Raw genomic sequence first — 18,968 nt, forward strand, 5'->3', positions numbered from 1 at the left:
GGTTTTACTTCCTGGCCTCCATCTGCATTGGGTGATGTCGGTGCTACGTCATCTGAAACCCAGCAAAATGTGCCTTCTGTCCACTGCACAACTGATAAAATTGTTACAATGGTTTAATCAGTTGCTAATGTGTAGTGATGTGTTTTTCCGGGGCGCCTTTAAATGCAACATTACTGTTAAGATGCTTGCATCAGCGGGTTTGCTACAGAGACATGTTGCTCTGCAGAGGGGGACACTGGTGTTAGAATCATGTCACATAACCATTAAAAGGCAAAAACCTTTCCACGGTTTGTTTAGTTTTTTTTCTAAACAAACCGGGTAAGTAGAGTAATGCTGTTGGACGCAGACAATGTTAGTTACTTAATGACAACATGTCACGTTAAGCTAGTTAAGAATAGGCTACTAATTTATGTTGATGGTATTTGGGTGATTGAGACTAGAAAAAAGCTAACTAACTTCTAGTTAGTTGTTGAAATAATGAATGAGCAATGGTCTGTAGCATTAATATAATAATCAGCTGACAGAAGGTTGGAAAATTGTTGTTGCTCCTTTAACTGTACAACCATCAACATTCTAATCAGTCTTTGTCAGACAACAAATAATCGTGAACAATTATTTTATGCCATCGATTCTTTAGAATATGGTTGTGCTTACTTTTATTGTCCTCCCTACTTCTAGACCAATGATGTTGTTGCTATGAGGACTGCTACCCTACAATATGTCCCAGTTTTCCTTGAGGAAAGAGTTCTACAGTGTCTCTAGTATGTATTGCTATTCTGTTTGTCATAGATTGTACACAAGAAAATCAAAACTTTCACCTCATTCTTTTTTTTAATTTGTACTTTTCTTATCATCCACAGGCTTCAGATGCCATGGCAGACTTTATCCAGGTTCCTTTGGGGTTATTGACTGTTATGTTATGCTAAGTATATCGTTTTGTTAAAATAAAACATTGAATCTTGTGAACGTAAAATCTTTTTTGTGGTTACTTAATTTATTTAAGTTAATGGGTTTCCTAGATTCTGCTAAGTAAACTGTACTGTTAATGTAAGTTGGAGTGGCTTAAGGTAGTTGGGTTAAGGGGTTGATTTACTTGCCATTTCTAAATTGAATCAACTTCACTTAACTAAGTTAATTTAACTTGACACAATTAAGTTCATACAGCAAAATCCTAAGTACACTGACTTTGTAAACAAAAAGTAAGAATAGTAGTTAAACTTACTTATGCTGAACAAAAATATAAAAGCCCCATGTCAAATATTGTTGCCACGTGGAGTTAACAACTGTAAATAAGCATTTGCTAACATTTCATTGTACAAAAGTAATATTTCTCTTGAGCTGTGTATAATTTTTAATCCAACTTCCTGTCAGTAACATTACTCAGTGAGTTGTTGTTTTTTTGTTTTTTTTTTTATCCAGTACATGGATGGGACATGTTCACTGAATGATCAGACAAAATGAGCAACAACTGGACAATCCTTGGATTGGACAATAAAAGGCCGTCCCACAATATCACATTTGTCATAAGTCATAAAGCCTCAGAACAGTACATAACTGGATTGGCATGTTGGATGCAGGGCCGTCCACTACATGGTTGTCTGTTATCGGACCATAGGCTGTTTATATGAGGGGCCGTTTAGGACAAAAACCATATTTTGCCTCACACACGACTAAAGTCACAAAATATTAAAATTGCACATATATACTATTAAAATACCACATGCACATACAATTTTTCTCTCCCATGCACACACAAAAGACTAAGATTGCACATATACACTACTCGGGGCTCTAACTCCGCTTCCTCTGACTCTAATGCTTTACTCCAAAGTTAGAGCTGGAATAAGCAGCGTTAGAGCTCCTCCTGCACTAATGCCTCTTAATAAGGCGCTAGAGGTGGAATAAGCGCTGTTAGTCTGCTCTTTGTGAAGCTTCCCCACATTTTTGAATGGTTGTTGTTTCACAATCCTTTCCAGAATGTGAATATTCCAATTGCTTGTCCATTTGTTTTTCTACCGCATCTTTTCCTTCCCTTCACCTCTCTATGAATATGCTTGGACACAGGAGCTCTGGGCTCAGCCAGCCTATATTAGCAATTACGTTTGTGTCTTGCCCTCTTGTGCAATTTGTCAAAGGTCATCTTTTGGACAACTGGCAGATCAGATGTCATCCCCATGACTGTGTAGCTTACAGAACTGGACTGAGACAATTTAAAAGTATTTGTGGGTGTTTGGAGATAATTAGCTGATTTGAGTGTGTCACCAGGGGTCTTCAATACTGAACCTTTTCACAATATTCTAATTTTCTGAGATACTGAATTTGGAGTTTTCAATAGTTGTCAGTAATAATCAACACTGGAAATATATCATTCTGTATGTAATGGATGAATATAATATACGAATTTAAAATTTTGAATGGAATTACTGATTTAGATAAACTTTTTTATGATATTCCTATTTTTTGACCAGTACCTGTATATCTAATGTGCAAAAACCACATACCAATTTTCTTTTAAAATTGTTGTAGAAATGGTTGCACTCCTTTCTATGTCTGAAATCAAGAAACATATCCAAAAATATGACAGAAAAAAAAGCAAGCTTGAAACAGCTAAGAATGCAGCCAAACATTTTCCATAGAGAGATGTTTGGAAAACTAAATCCAGAACCAAGTGCATTTCAATAGCCACCCAACTGGAAACTGCTGAGAGCAAAGTCTGTCACTCCTATTCGAGCTCCGTAAAAGCAAGATTTATATAGGGCTTTTTCCAATGAGGTGGAGGAGTTTGAGTATAATAGTGTCTAAAAGTAGCAGCTTGAATATCCAATAGACTGACACCCTAATGGTTGTGACTAAAGCCATAGTTCAAAAACGCAGCTAGACGACAGCTTTGTCTAATTTGAATATTTGGTCATTTGTGATCTGGGCACTATAGAAATGAATATCAACACCAGCAAAGCAAAAATGATTAAAAACACTTGAAACATTTAGAACTACAAATACGGTAAATGTTATGAAATAATTTACTAAATTTAAATTTTATATTGTAAATACTTTGTTTGAACCTACTCTAAGTAAATGTTTTGCATAATTTTAACTTAACCAAGAGATACTTGGTTAAATTAAACCAAGTGATTTAAGAGGCAGTGGCACATGCAGTGGAAGAGATAAATCGGTGACTAAGGCTGTGTGAATCAATTCCAAACTTTAGAAAACATGACAGCTTTGTGCAGTCATGATTCCATCGTGATGTGATAGCAGAATGGAGTGGGTCTCCTCTCTGCTCCACTGCAGGCTGCTGTCTGTCAGATTGACCGCCTGCATATGCTTCAGAGGTGGGAGAGGCTGACAGCAGCTCTCACTGCTTGCTGTACACTCCCCATTCTCCATAGGCATTCTGCTTGAAAAACGATGGAAATGATGACTGTAAGGTTTGGATGACATCAAAAAAGCAGTCTGCAGAAATATGTTACCTTGGGTTCTGGATCTGGGACTCCAACCTGATGTCTGAGCCAAGAATATTGAAACTCAAATTTGTCCCAAGTTTGACTTTATTAATATGTTGTTTGTTTTTTGTTTTTTTCAAAATAAATATTTGTTTGACAAAGAAACAGATGCTTGTCCTAAGTGGATGACCTTGGGAGGAGCTCATTATGTTTAGTATCAAAATCCATTCTGTTCTTTATATTGTATTTCCTCAGGTGGATCACCTGCATAATTTCATCTTCTTTCGCTTCTCTATGGGGTTTGTGGACAGCATTATTGCAAAGTGTAAGTTGAAATTTAGACTTATACACTGAACTCTGATTTATGTTAAATTAATGTTATTTGTTAAATTAAATTCTTTAAGACATGTAGCAGAAAGTGTGCTCCTCTTTTTGCAGTGTCAGGGCAGATTGTGGGAGATATTTACTCCAGGTTCCTTTATTTTCTTTAGATCTGCTGTGTTTTAAACTTGAGAACATTTCTAACCCAATTGGTGTTAATCTGCAGATGTGGCAACAGTGGTGGGCTATCTGGTGGTCAGCCGTCCCTTTCTCAACCTGTCCGACCCCCGGCACCTGCACAGCACACATTCTGAGCTGCTGGAGGTCAGATCGTGTACACACACAAGTCTTATCTTATAATCACCTTATTGTAGTTATAGTACAGAATGCTAGAACATGGAAAGGTTGTCTTTAAAAGATGCTTTAAGGTAGTTAAGACCTGATGATTCTTATTAAAAAATTGTTGTGATGTGTCCTTCCATACCAATAGCACACAGATGTCCAACATACAGCAACTCCAAATTTTAAAAATCTATTCATACTTGTTGGTTACCAGGACTACTACCAGAGTGGCAGGATGCTCTTGAGAATGGCTCAGGCCCTGGGTAGGATTGTATTGGCTGGACGAGAGATGACCCGCCTTTCTGGGTGAGTGTTGTGGGGTGTGTATTGTGGTGTGTATTGTGGTGTGTATTGTGGTGTGTATTGTGGTTCATCTAGAAGATTCTCCATGCAGGTATTTGAAGTTGGTTAGCTAGTTAAAAAGCAACACCAGGAGTTTGACATGTCACTTTTTCATAACTTCCTAAGTTTCTGAGAAGCAGAATTTTGTGGAAAAATTCCAAAAGAAAAGTTTTGAAATAGTTTAGCATATGTATATATATATGTATGTATATATATATGTATAAATATTTATATACACAGTGTGTAATGAATCTATAGAATATGAGTTTTACTTTCTGAAATACCAAAATTATTTTAGTATTTTAGAAATACTGAAATATTAATATTTCTGAAATACTATTTCAGTATTTCAAAAGTATTATTGAATTACTGAAAATAATTCAATATTTTTTAAATTATATTCAGAAAATATTGAATATAAATATACACATTTTCTGAGGAATAGCTATACATAGTGGATGTATACCTTGAAAACAAAATATTTTTGGTGTGTGTTCCACTTAGGTTCACAGCTCGAATCACTGAACTGATGACAGTTTTAAAGGAGCTCAACACTGGCAAATATGAACGCACCATGGTTTCCTTGCAGGAGAGGGGTACACACAGAAATCTGTCATTGGCACTGGTCGTCATTTCTTCTGACCAATGCTGTCTTTTCTTAACCCAGTGGTTATATTTTTGCATCCACTGTAGAAACAGAGACTGCAGAGAAAACCGTCCTGGTCCCTGGAAGTGGTCAGATCATTAACAGAGACAACATCATTAAGTAATTCTTGCTCTTAAACAGAAAAAGACATATTTGCTGATTCTTTTTGCTTTTCATGGTAAACTGTCGTTTTTGTGACATTTTACAGATTTGACCATACTCCACTGGCGACACCAAATGGAGACCTACTGATCAGAGACCTCACATTTGAGGTAGAGTATGTAAATGTGTTAATTTCAGCTCCTCAGTGGCTGAAATGAACACCAATCACAGAGTAACCACACAATCCATTGATTAAAACTTATTTTTATTTCTTTTAAAAAATATTGAAGGGTTTAGTGGTAAAACAAAGCAACATGATAATAGCATAGCTCTAACAGGCCAACTTAAATAAGAAACATTAAGGTTGACCTGATGATCCAGGGAACAGTATTGGACTCATAAAGGAGTTCTGTTTTCACACTCAACTCCTGCTTCCGGCTCTGGTCAGAGCAGATGTATTGTCTGTTCTCTGAAAGAGTGCAACGTTTCCCCTAGAAAACCCGCCCAGCATCTCTGCCTGACTGGAAGTAGACAAAATATTTGATATGGCACATTTGGAAGCATTGTAGCAACACTTAGCTTGGTCAAGTAAAGCCTGGCAGCCAGCCAGACTTATAATACACAGGTGGAAACCCTGAAGTGTGTAAAATTACAGAGATGATGGTGTGTGTAAAGTGTGCAGCACAAAACATCCAACCAGAGCAGTAAGAAAGGGGAGAGGTCCAACTTTTGCAACAAAATCTAACTAACTGAAATGTTCCTGTCTGTTGGATTTGAGGTCCAACTGTCTTTCTCCCACTGTAATTTCCCCTGACATTAGGGTAAGGAGAGCTATGTGAAAAAGAGGCACACCTTTCATAACAAGTCACAGATAGGTTTGTCGCGATACACAATAAATCAGTTAATCGCATGAAAAATTAAAATGAGTTTGATAATAAAATGAGAGCAATAATATTGCTTGTTTGTTTTCATTGTGTCTCTCTCTCTCTTTCTACCAAAGAGACTGTATGACAAAAAGCTTCACTCCAGTGCCCCGAGTTACTTCCTGCCATCTTGTTTCTTTGGTAACAGCTAAACACACAGGGTGTTAAAAGCCTCAGTTTTCCTCCACGTAAGCTGAACCCAATGCACGGGACAGATGGCAAAAACAACAATTTTCAACTTTCTTGTGTAGCATTGCTGGCCTGCGCATGCATGTCTGCAACAAGCAAGAAATTTCACCTGACTGAATTAGGTTGTCGGGATGAGGGCAAGCGTCTGTCGCCTCACCACACAAACCCCATAGAAATGAATAGAGAGGAGCAGCGGTGTCTCCAGTTACCGGCCAGGCTCCTGGTCTCCGACAACAGAGCATAACATAAAGCCAGGTCAGGAGGAGCAAACCTGGGAAATGCAGGCTTAAAAGCAGAAAATGACAGCTGCTGTCTGGGTGCAGTCTAGATTCAAACTGAATGACCGTGGTGAACCACTGAACATGTTGTAAAACAGTAGCAACTGAACAATACAACCAACATATGTGTACCTACAAACCAGCCTCTTGACAATCACTGAAATGTAGTGGCGGTTTCTGGTATGTGTGACATGGGCAACCACCCAGGGAGACATCTTGTGGGGGTGCGGCCCCCTCTCCCTTCTGCCATTAACTGGAGGATCTGAATGTAAACAGTGCCTAATGCCACCCCCCAGACCCCCCAAATTCATTCTCATTTTTTTAATATTTAAAAGGCCCTTCAGTTCCAGTACTAAATGTTCTTTTGAAATCAGTTTATTGACCCCTGGGAGGGTTTATTTGCATTTTTAGGCAATTGTTATGCTATTGGTTAACAATGGTCTGAAAATGAAAATATTATCAGTTAACGCAATAATTTCTGGGACAATTGATTGTCCAGCAAAATTTGTTATCGTGACAGGCCTAGTGACAGCAATGGTCATGACTCAATTATAACTGTTTAAGGTAGTAATTTCCAGCCAATTGCTATTTAAATCATTTGTTTGTCATCATAAACAGTTTTTGTGTTTATTAAGTGGTGATGTGTCTTTTTTGGCCAGGCTAACCTAATCTAAGGTTTTAGATAGAGAGAGTATGCAGAACAACCCCAGGTTGGAATTTGAACCTGGTCAAGCAACTGCAGCACAGTGCAGCCCTCTTACCAGAATCAGAGCTCAGTTTCATAAACAGCAGATGGTAAAAGCCTCATCCTTTTGCTGCTCCTCTTTATCTCTTGTCTGACAAAAGATGTTGGGTATATGATGGATGCCACAGTTACACATCATAACTGTCCAATAGTAAGCACAAAAATCCTTCCAGCTGCACAGCCTCCAAACCCGGGGGAATAATTGACCAAAAATGCAAAGCTTGAATCAAAAACATGAATAAAAGTCTGGAAACAGAGTAGAGCTGAACTAACATAACAACGCTGCTCCAACATGCAGGCAGCTGACTGAGGAATCAAGCTTATTGCACAGAGCTCAGATCAGATTGTGTCAGTGATTGACCTCCATTTCTTCCTTCTCACCAACTGAGCTGTATTTATGACATCACCTGTGCTGCACAAGTGCATTTTCTGCAATAAAAGTGGGTACAGTTATTGATATCAGGACATATTAAGAGCATGAGAGCCAACACTGATCAGAAATTAATGGATATAAAGCTAACTGGGTGATGCAGCTCCACATGCCACTATGCAGATTGTAGTACTGTGTTGTCCATTGTTATGCCTTTTTAAAAATCAGTGATGTATTCATATTTTTAAGGCCAATTCCTGATGGTAAAAAAGCATCAAATATTTATCAGTTGACCCACAATCTTTATTGTAATGTGAATGCAGCAAGACAGAGAGCACCATAGCTGCAGACCACAACTATTTAGAAAAGATAAATGGAGCATATTTAACAAAAAAATCCTATGCATCCTGCATCCAACCAGACTCAAGTTCTGGTTGGCCTTGAGTGAGACGGTTACCACTTGCAATACTCCCAAAATGGATGAAAATAGACATTTTTTGTTTGAGAAAAAAACAGTAAAACGTTTACAAAAATCATTTTCTTATGGTTAATATTGTCATTGTGTAAGAATGTGTTTTCAGGAAGCTAAGAAATTGTGTTTGTGTGTTCTGAAGGTGAGGTCTGGCACCAATGTTCTTGTTTGTGGACCTAACGGCTGTGGAAAGAGCTCCTTGTTTAGAGTGCTTGGAGAGGTGAGTGTCACGTTTCAAATAAAACTCTAAACAAATGGGTTTTTAGTGGAGAGTTAAAGGAAGTCAGTGTTTCAGCTGTTTTACAGTTTTCTGGAAGTTTGTTTCAGATTACTGGTGCATAGATGAGGTTTCCGAGGTAACTGCAGAAAGCTGTGTGAAACATCAGAACTACATAATGTTAACTTGTGATCTGAGTTTTATTTTTTATTTGGATTAAAAAATAGTAAAGTTCACGCATTGCTGAAATGCTATTATTTGCAAGCACAAGACCTCCAAAGGGTATAAAGCCATCTCCAAAGACCTTGGTATCCCTGTTTCAACGGTGCATAATGATAAGAAGGTTTCCAGGCATGGAACAGAGAAGAAACCTTCCTGGATGTGGGAGGAGAAAAAATTGATGACAGTAGTCTTCGATGGTTTGTGCAAATGGTGGAAAAAACACCACATCAAACATCTAAAGACCTAAAGACCAACCTGGACCAGTCTGGTGTGATTGTTTCAACAAGTACCACACACTAAACAAAGATGGGTGGTGGCTAAGGAAGACCACATTGCTGAAGAACAGACATAAAAAAGAACGCATGATCTTTGCAAAAGATAAATCAATATTAGTGCACGTGCTGGTTTTCTGTTTTGTCCTTTGGAATTTAAATATTTATATTGAAATAGCAATTGTCTTTGTTAAATTACTTTGGACCTCAAATTTAAAGATCCTGCTGATATAAATTTTGAACATTTCCATTTATTTCTGAAGATATTCACTCAGCTTTGCAAAACATGAAGGGGTGCCAATAATGGTGAGCAGGACTATATTTTGACTGCATTACCTAAATCCAAAAGGTTGTACATTATAAAATAAAGTGCCAGAATGTAATTATATGTATAGCAAAATAATCTCCCGATCTGAACCTTTATCATTATGTTTGGGCCAGCAATAAATTTCTACAAGACAAAATGAAATATCTGGGTTTATTTTAGTCCATCAGAACCAGAACCTTGAGGTTCTCATTGATGAGTGTCGCTCCAAACAGAGCAGAGTTGACCACACTTGCTGTGCACTCTGATCTCTGCACGGCCGCACACATGAACTCTGCCTGACTGCAGACAAGGCAGTTCATACTGTGCAGTTTGATGCAGTGTAGCCTGTGTGGCTTATAAGACCCTGATGTTGTAAAACAATAGCAACTAAATAACTAAACAATACGACCAACATATCTGCACCTAAAGTGTAACTATTTGATGCTTCTGGCTTGGGGATAAAAACACTCCAAGCAGTGGGTTGTTTCCATCTTACTAACAGTCCACAATCAATGAGGTTTTTAATCTGCAAAATTCAAAAGGACAGCCCAAAATGGTGCACACTGAGAGTTTGCTTAATATTGCTTAATAAAGAAGTGGTGGTTTTTTAATCTAATTGAAGAGCCAGCATTTTGAAAAATACTTCAAACATTTCTGTGCTACAGTACAAAGTTTATACTTTTTATTCCCACAAAAGTCCGAACTGACAGCATAGCCTGTTTGTAAACAAACTTGCCCTTCAAAATATATCCCTCATTCAGCTCAGAGATTTCACAATCCTGTTCCTTTATTATCAATCAATTGGTTATTTATGTATTTTATATATTTAAAATATTTTCCAGTTTCAGCGATAAATGTTTTTTAGAAATTAGTTTATTGATCTTTCAGAGGGCATATTTCCATTATGCCATTAGTTAACACTGGTCTCAAAATGACAATATTATCACTTATAGCATTAATTACTGGGACAATGAATTGTCCAGCAAAATTTGCCTTGTCCCTGCAAGCTTTTTAACCTGTGCGCATCAAGTCACACAACGGACCACAAAGAATTATGTAAGTAATGCAGGAAGAAAGTTGATATAGGAGTGATCATGAAATTAATCATACTATGAACTGTGATTTATTGTAATATTTATCAACTCTAATCCATTAGGTCAGTGAACTACAAATACTGGCAGCATGTTTGGGATTGTTAACATTTGTTACTGGAGCAGTTGCTTCTTGGTAACTGATGTCCAAAAGAATCATTTTTATTATGAGTTAGCTTTTTTTTTTAGTGCTTGTGTTTCACTGTCAAAAACTCTTTTATGTGTATTATCAGTAACAGAAGAAAATAGAAATTCTTCTATTGTCCCTCAGTGGAGACATTCATGTGTCACAGTAGCAAGTTGACAGACAAAATGGAAACATGTACACGTCCACACAGAGGTGGAAATATAAAAACAGAAGGTAAGAATAACAAGGGAAGGTTTACAGTGTTACAAATTAATGCTGTATTGTTACTAAGTATATCTTATGAGGATTTCTCTTGACAAATATAAAATCAACCTTATGGTTGAAATTAGCAATGAGGATTTCTTCACTGACCTCTAAAGGGTTAGTGAGTCAAGTCATCTCCTCATGTGGTGCTTATTTGTTCTTTTCTATTGTTTTTTGTTTTTTTCATAGCTGTGGCCGTTGTTTGGTGGAAACCTGACTAAGCCTGAGAGAGGAAAACTCTTCTATGTTCCCCAGGTAAAATGTTTTCAAATACACTTTTTCTAGTGTAGGTCGTCATTGAGGTAGTTTGTGAAGAGTAAGCATTTAAAAACAAGAGTCAAGACAGGAAGAAAAATGTGTTGTTCTGAAAAAGTCAAGAAATGTGCTTAGTGTTACCCTTAATTTTTATGTTTGTCAGTATATTGTAGTTTTCTAATTCTAGTACACTGCACTGTAAAACATTTGAAGATGGCTTAACTTGAAAATGAAAGTCCAGCTGTTGCCTTGAAAATGCAATTTAAGTCAACAAGGTTAAGCATTGTTTGTTTTTTTTAAGTGGGGTTGTTTTTACACCAGGAGCAGTGATAGAAAAGATGGATTAAGCTAGATGTACAGTAGATGCTCTGAACTTGGCCACCCCTGTTTCTCCCTTACAAGTTATTTCCAAATTATGATGTCAGCTCATCATAATTTGTGTAACTTTTAGCATTTAATAACACAAAAACATGCTGGACTGCTCTACTGTAAAACCAGGCTTAGCAGGTTTTCTGTGGAAAAAACCTGGTATTGGTTTTAATCCAGAAATTAAAGTTCATGAAGTTCATTTAACAAGAGACAAGTTGTCTAAATTTTGTTTAAGTTCATTAATCTTGAATTGTGAATTTTAACTTAATGCTGCAATTTAAACCAAATAATTACTTCACGATATCTGAGAAAAACTGCCCTCACACATTTCTCTATTATTTTACTGACATTATCAAGTTAAAATAACTACTTATTGTTCTTTAGAATAATTTTAATTCTTGTTTCAAATTGCATGAACAAAATTTCTGATGTGATGAATTTTATTAAACATCACAATGAATTCTGCTCAAAAACATTTAGTGTGATCAGGACGTTCTCCTCAAACTTGGCAAACTGAGAATTGCATTAAAATGAACATTTCCCTTAACACACAACAGTCAGATCAATGTAACACACTTCCTTCTGTGAGTGCCATGGTGAAACACAGGATAAAAAAACCCATACCAAACATGTCAGTTGTTGAGGCTTCTGAATGCAGACATGGATCATTCTGAATTGATTAATCAGACATTAAACATGCCACTATTTCCCAATGCTCTGGGAAATAGTTCCCACTCTCACTTTGCCTGCCCCTCCCACTGGTCCATCTTTAGAAGTCAGGTGAAGAGGCAGCTGGAGAGACTGAACCGGAACAAGGCTGCAGGTCCAGATGGTGTCAGCACCAGGGTTCTGAGGCCTGTTCAGAGCAGCTCTGTGGGATTCTGTAGCACCTCTTCAACCTTAGCTTGACTCAACTGAAGATGTTGTTGTGGCAGCCATCCTACATGGTTCTGGTACCAAAACCTCGTCCTTCAGTCAACAACAACTATAGACCTGTCGCCCTGAGACCCAATTTATTGAAGTTCTTGGAGAGACTCTTAAGAAACAAACACGTGTCGGGACCCCGTGCAGTTTGCTCATCACACTGGAGTTTGAAGCACAAACCATATGTACTGTGGTTCTGGTTCTGGTTGTCAAAACACAGTTAATGTAGAATGTTGTTCCTGGAGAGCATGTTTCTGGGTCTATTTCTTTAGTTCATAAAACTGTGGATTCACTCCAGCTTTTCTTGTGAGAATGACGAAAGCATGTCTCCATAAACACGTTCATCGTATTTAACTAAATATTTTGTTTCTGTCAATAGTTGTCAATTCTCCCAAACAGGTCATATCTGTGTAGCCTGTCTCCGAGTGTATTCAGACTTTCACAACAGCAACTAAATAATTGGATACTTTTGGATACTTTTAGCAGGAAGCTATCTGACATTCAACTTCAGAAATTTTTGATAACTGAAAGAGCCAATGATATCTGAAATTACACTGCAGCTGAAGCCAACTGAATTTTCATTTGAGTTGAATGTAGGGTCATGTAGGGTCTCTTTCTTACAGAGACCCTACATGACCCTCGGCTCCCTGAGGGATCAAGTCATTTATCCAGACACTGTTGAAGAGCAACGCAGGAAGGGCATCTCTGATCAGGTAGGTCACAGGACACTCCTTCACACTCTTTGACTGTCATTGCCTGTGTCCTTAAAGAACAGCATGATGTGTCTTTGTCTGGCCAGGTTTTGAAGGATTATCTTGACAACGTTCAGCTTGGTCACATTCTGGACAGGGAGGGCAGCTGGGATGTAGTCCAGGATTGGATGGATGTCCTCAGTGGAGGGGAAAAGCAGAGAATGGCTGTAAGGACTTAGCATACTGAACACCTTTCTCCCTGCTTTATGAAATTATTTTTATTCTAATTATTATTATTCATTTATTTATATTCTATTATTTTTCCTTTGCTGAATGTGAAGATGGCCAGGCTGTTCTACCACAAGCCCCAGTTTGCCATCCTGGATGAGTGTACCAGTGCAGTGAGTGTGGATGTGGAGGACTATATCTACAGCCACTGCAGAACGGTAGGGCACCACAGATATGGATGACACCCAATGAAGGTGAAGTCAGTTGTTGAGGCACCTGAATGCAGACATGGATCATTCTGAACTGAAAAATCTTTAATCCTAAAGTTAATTTATAACTGGAAATTTGAAGAACACCACAGGTGGAATTCATAAATGTTCAAGTGCAGCACCTGAACACTTCATGGGAGGCACAAGTCATGAGGAAGAAACACAAGCTGGATTGTCTGTTCTAAATGATGACTACATATGAGGGATGTGTAAAAGTTCAGCTAAAACAATTTAAAACACAGGCCATCTAATGTCCATCATAATTCTGGACATTATGATGGCCTTTCTGGACTAATGTCACCACATTACTGCAGAGCCTTTTACTACTGGAGTGCCAGTTTCAGAGCTGATACTCCAGTCAAGTCCCACAGACAAACTGTTTTATCTTGTGATGTACTGGCAACCAGTCTGTGGTGTATGCTGCCTTTCATTGAGATGTTAAAATAACAGAGGATCATTGCTATTATCCCCACATGAAAATCAGCAGGAATTATTTTTATTTCAACTTAACAAAAAATAAAATATTTTTAGACGCTGTCTAAAGTTTGGTTCTAAAATACTAATCCAATTGTTTTCATAAAAAAAAAGGCTTTTTTTTCCAGAGTAAATAAGATATATTTGCATATGTCCAAACAAGACTTGGATTTCCTTAAAACTGATGCTGGAACATACGAGTTGCTGTCTAGAATTAACTTTCCACTCAAATTGAACCTGGACAATAAATTGCAAGTATATCATCATGATCAGTGTGTACATTTTTCTCATTTCAAAGGGCTGTTTGGAGTGCAATGACTGCTGGCTAATATATTCCAAATGTTGTATTTTGCATACAAATATTCAGTGAACACGGAAAGAATTCAGAGCCCTTAAAATTTTTCACTCTTTGTTTCATTGCAGTTATTTGCTCAAATCAATAAAAGTTGATGTTATTTCTCGTGAATGTACACTCTGCATCACATGAAATTTTTGCAAATTTTAAAAAAAGAAAAACTGAAACATGACATGGTCATAAGTATTCAGACCTCTTGCTCAGTATTGAGTAGAAGCACCTTATTGATGTGGTACAGCCATGAGTCTTCCTAGGAACGATGCAACAAGGAGGAGGACAGCTGATCTCCCGATGAAGAACTCTGAATAACCCTTTCCTATCGACTGCTGAGTCTTGGCAGCAGAACACTGGACTCATCAGTTTAGATTCAATCGAAACATTCTAATACTGTACATCAAGCCATTAACCTGACAAAACAAGCTGGAGATCTTTTCTCAAGATGATGACAGAATGGCATTAGAACAAACTTGGCTTCTGCAAACTGTCCTGCCCATTAGCCCACATGGCTTTTGAGCTTTGGCCTGCGTGACCTATGCACTCTGGTGGAGTTTTCACCAGATACTTATAAGAAGTAAATCACATTTTTTTAACAAGTCTTCTCTACATGTTCTGTTTGACCCACAGGTGGGCATTACGTTGTTTACAGTGTCCCACAGAAAGTCCCTATGGAAACACCATGAGGTAATCCCAGAAGCTGTTCAACACTTCTTTAGATAATTGTTCAGACTTTTGTGCTTCCTGATCTTCTACACTATAGGTGATCATTATATGCTGAAATGTTCTATGTTGAACTTTGATCAAACATTGTGTGATGTTTCCTCTGTCTGTACTGTCTGACCCAAATGGTTCTTGAATGAATGTTGGAGCAGACAGTTCATTCCAATTAATCTTCTACTGTATTGTTCTCTTTATGAAGTACTATCTCCACATGGACGGCAGAGGGAACTACGAGTTCAAGCCTATCACAGAAGAAACTGTGGAGTTTGGCTCCTAAATGCTAGGTGACCGAGCGAACACCTTTCTCTTAGAAACAGTCCATTAACTTGGTTCTTTAAAGATACAATTCACAGCTATAGCTAGAAAATAATATGTAAAATGTTTGTTTTTTTTGCTATTTAACATAAATTTTGTTTGGATTAATCTTTCTTATTCCGCCTGCATAATGTACATTTTTTTACTTAAGAGATTTTTGAAGGACGATGGAGTGTGTGGGCATTAGCATTTATGCTGAACTTTGACTGTGTGTGCACCAGATCACACCTCACAGCAGTGACAGGTTTAAAAAGACTGCCTTCTCTGAGAAAAGACCAAGTCTTTGTCCTAATGTATGATAGATTCTCCAGGTCTCCGGTCATACTATAAGAACTGAGGCTGTTTTGGTGTGAACCCGTTAATGACTCTTGATTTCGCTGTAAGCACTGATCACTGTTTCTTTCTTGATTTATTGATGCTCTTCTTTCCTGGCTCATTTCAAATTCTCTGAATCATAGACTTCCAGTAAGTATCCAGGCCAGGTTTTAGTGCTGAACACGGCTTCAGTTAATGATCATAACTTGGTACCATTTTGGTTGCTGAAGTCTAAAGATCCAATCAGGAAACAGCAAATCTGCAAAATGTCGTCTTATTTTTAAACTGGCCTCTTTCCTGGTTCGTAAAGCAGGTTTTAAATGTTTAAATATTTCTCTGGTGGTGAGATAAAACAGAAGTCAAACTAATTTTACTTGATCTTTACAACTGGTGACTAGGTACACTTATATGACACTATATGATTATACACGCCCACAATAAATGTTTTTTTTTTCACTCTTAATGTACTTTATAAAAAACTTTACTTTGGAATAAAGAGGCCTTAACTGTACTGTTGGTTTTATATGAATAATAATTATGTCATAATCTCATTTTGCATTTAAAATGTATAAAACTTTAGGAACCAAACCTTCAATCTCCCCTTCTTCTTTTTTCTGTACACATTCAACATTTTTTGTGCTGCAGGTGAACACAGTTAATGAGAAGTCAGACCACCAGACTTAAAGTTCTGATTTAACTCAAAGGTTACATGATGTGCTTAATATTACTTATAATTAATAGTTTTGGTGTTTTTTGTTTTCCTTTTCTAAACATTTGACACTAAGGTATAAAGGATTGTCCCAATAAAGTAGAATGTTATCAAAAATACATATGTTGCAGTTAAGTCAAGAACTGAACTGAATACTGTAACAATAAATTGGAGCTCAGCATGAAGCCAAACATTAAATCAATCAAAAGCAGGGGACTGTTGACAGGGTAACCAGGGGATTCCAGGTAGGTTCCATCAGAGAGATAGGCAGCCGTTCTAGCTCTTCATGCAGGGCCGGGCCAAGGCAAGACAGAGCCTTAGGTAGAATCATGATTTAGGCCCCTCATCCCCTCCTTCTGCTAACAACAGTGTTTAAATATAGATTTAGTGAAGGGGACCCAGGTTAAAATCAATCAGATTATCGGCTATTATTTGCTGTGATGTATTTGTGAACTGACCGAGCTGAAACACAAATATTACAGATAACAGCATATCGTAGCCATGGTAACATAACAGTCAACTATCAAGATGATTCTTTGCACTTTCACAAAGTAAGCGTCTTAATTAAAGATTAAATGTACAATTTTACATTTTTTCTCTGCTTAACACATTAAATCAAATTTAATAGCATTGCCATTCTCAATAAATGAATGATAAAGTTTTAGATTTATAATCTGTGTTACAATTCAAACATTTATAGGGGCCCTCAGGGGCCTGCTGGTAGCTACTGAGTTGTCTTTGCCTTGATATCTCTGTCTTACAATTCTAGATCTCAGATGTGTTAGCATAGAAAAATAATGTAGAGTTAATCCCCATGAGCTTGTTTGATCTTTAAAGCAGTCTACAGCCACGTTGCTATGGAGATTAAACAGTCAGATACTGAGAGTTTATTTAGTAAAATAGCAGAAAATTTGCTTATTTCATAACATGCTTCATAACCAGCAAACTTTTCTCCTACAGTCTGTTTGACAACTACAGTCTCAGATCAACACAGCCCTCCAGCTCTGTCAGCAGCAGAGACCCATCAACAGCAACATTTACCTACTGGGGGAAACATAGACTGAAGTGGTGCAATTGGTAGCACTGTTGCCAAGCAGCAAGAAGGTCCTGTGTTTGCATGTTCTCCCTGTGTATGCCTTGGTTTTCCTCCCTTGGGCATTGTGCATCCCTGATGTTGTGTTCCGTGATGTGCTTGATGTTCTTCCACATACACTGGGGGTTGTTGGTGGTGAAGTGACCCTGGGTTTTCTGGCCATATTTGGCTTTGGCCCTCACAATGCCTGCAGTCAATCTTTTCCTCACCTCTGAGTGCTGATGCCATGTCCTGAACTCAGCGTCCCTAGCTTTCAGCCAGGGTTTCTGGTTTTGGATAGCAGGTTACTGTCTTGGTGGTGGTAACATCATCAGCACACTTGGAGATGAAGCCAAGAACAGAGAAGGTGTATTCCTCCAGGTCCAACACACTCATTATGTACGGCAGTTGCCTCTTTGAAGAACAGTCCTGGAACATAGAGATCCACTTCTTCGTTGGTGTAATCCACCTCATCAACAGACGATATGCTGGCACCAGCAGGAGGGAGATGTGGTCAGAACATGATGACATCAGAGCCAGTCTTGTAAACAAAGTGAGCACCTTTCCATATGTTCTCTCTTTGTTTGTCTCAAGGATTTAAAAGTAGCTAAACAACAAATTTGTTCAAATCTGGGGATGTTCATTTGTTCAGTAACTGTCAGCCAATCTTTGTGTTATTTAAAGTACTTAAAAATTGTATAAAAAAAGAAAAGAAAGATTTAAAAACTTTTGTACAATTATCAGTATGAATTTAGGGGGGAAAAAAGACTTGTCCAGAAATATTTTTTTTCTGCAGTTTTTTTGATAACTTTGTCACTTGGTATATTTGTAGATTTTTCAAAGGAATTTGAGACTAAATCATAAAATTCTTTGTCAACTCAACAGACCCTCTAGTGAAAGGCTAAGTTCCAAATTTTCTAAAACTTTGGAATTTAGAAGTCAACCATAAAACTCAAAAATGCAAAGAGCTTAAACTAACAGTAACATAACTTTGATACAAGCAATGAGACTGTGCTTATGTCTTTTATGTAAACAAGTCTTATTTAATTCTAAAAAGTTATGAGAAAATGTTTAAGGTTAAAACAGGAAGCCATCAAAGGATGATTTGTGATGTAAGGAAGCAATCATTACAAATATCAGTATTGATGAATAATGATGATTGTGTTGAAATGGAAGGCAGCGTCAGGAAATGATTCATGTGTTGCACAAAGCAGAAGCTCACTGACTCAGAGGGAAATGGAGCAACGAACGGAGAGCAAGTCAAGATGAGTTCATCGAAGACGTTTACGTGATGAAGACAACTGTGATATTTTGCAAGGATGTGCAGACAAGTGTGACGGAACAAAAAGACAATGGATGAATGCATGTTAGTTTTATAGGAAATAAAAGGTTAAATGAATTTGTGATCTAATAACAAAAAGTCATCTCTGTGGTCCTGCCACTGCCATCATCACCACTTCAGGGATGTCCTGATGTTGGCAGGATAGTGGCTGTTCATTAATGATGAAAATATGAAGCTGTGAAATATTTAAGGATGTTTAAGATCCAAGCCAGAATGCCAGTTAGGATCATCTAAACAGACATTTCAAGGCTAAATGTAA

At 37.6% G+C, this 18,968-nt stretch overlaps 1 protein-coding gene across 4 annotated transcripts in view; it reads left to right on the top strand.

The window, feature by feature from the left end:
* The window catches only part of abcd3a (ATP-binding cassette, sub-family D (ALD), member 3a), a 37,130-nt gene extending 18,166 nt beyond the window's left edge, over nucleotides 1–18,964 (top strand). For 2 of the 4 annotated variants that reach the window (XM_044105256.1, XM_044105259.1), the window contains exons 11-23: nucleotides 3,699–3,768; nucleotides 3,991–4,088; nucleotides 4,321–4,412; nucleotides 4,953–5,044; nucleotides 5,142–5,214; nucleotides 5,303–5,366; nucleotides 8,316–8,393; nucleotides 10,863–10,928; nucleotides 12,845–12,934; nucleotides 13,021–13,140; nucleotides 13,255–13,359; nucleotides 14,864–14,920; nucleotides 15,156–16,174. In XM_044105256.1, coding sequence (XP_043961191.1) covers nucleotides 3,699–3,768; nucleotides 3,991–4,088; nucleotides 4,321–4,412; nucleotides 4,953–5,044; nucleotides 5,142–5,214; nucleotides 5,303–5,366; nucleotides 8,316–8,393; nucleotides 10,863–10,928; nucleotides 12,845–12,934; nucleotides 13,021–13,140; nucleotides 13,255–13,359; nucleotides 14,864–14,920; nucleotides 15,156–15,233 — 1,083 coding nt within the window. In that variant the 3' untranslated portion in view covers nucleotides 15,234–16,174. Of the gene's footprint in view, nucleotides 1–3,698; nucleotides 3,769–3,990; nucleotides 4,089–4,320; nucleotides 4,413–4,952; nucleotides 5,045–5,141; nucleotides 5,215–5,302; nucleotides 5,367–8,315; nucleotides 8,394–10,862; nucleotides 10,929–12,844; nucleotides 12,935–13,020; nucleotides 13,141–13,254; nucleotides 13,360–14,863; nucleotides 14,921–15,155; nucleotides 16,175–17,255 lie in introns of those variants that run through there. The other 2 variants (XR_006369530.1, XM_044105258.1) reach the window with 2 other exon arrangements.
* Nucleotides 18,965–18,968: the final 4 nt, after the last annotated feature.

This window comes from Gambusia affinis, linkage group LG21 (genome assembly GCF_019740435.1).
Source record: "Gambusia affinis linkage group LG21, SWU_Gaff_1.0, whole genome shotgun sequence".
In the NCBI taxonomy this organism is placed as follows: Eukaryota; Metazoa; Chordata; class Actinopteri; order Cyprinodontiformes; family Poeciliidae; genus Gambusia; species Gambusia affinis.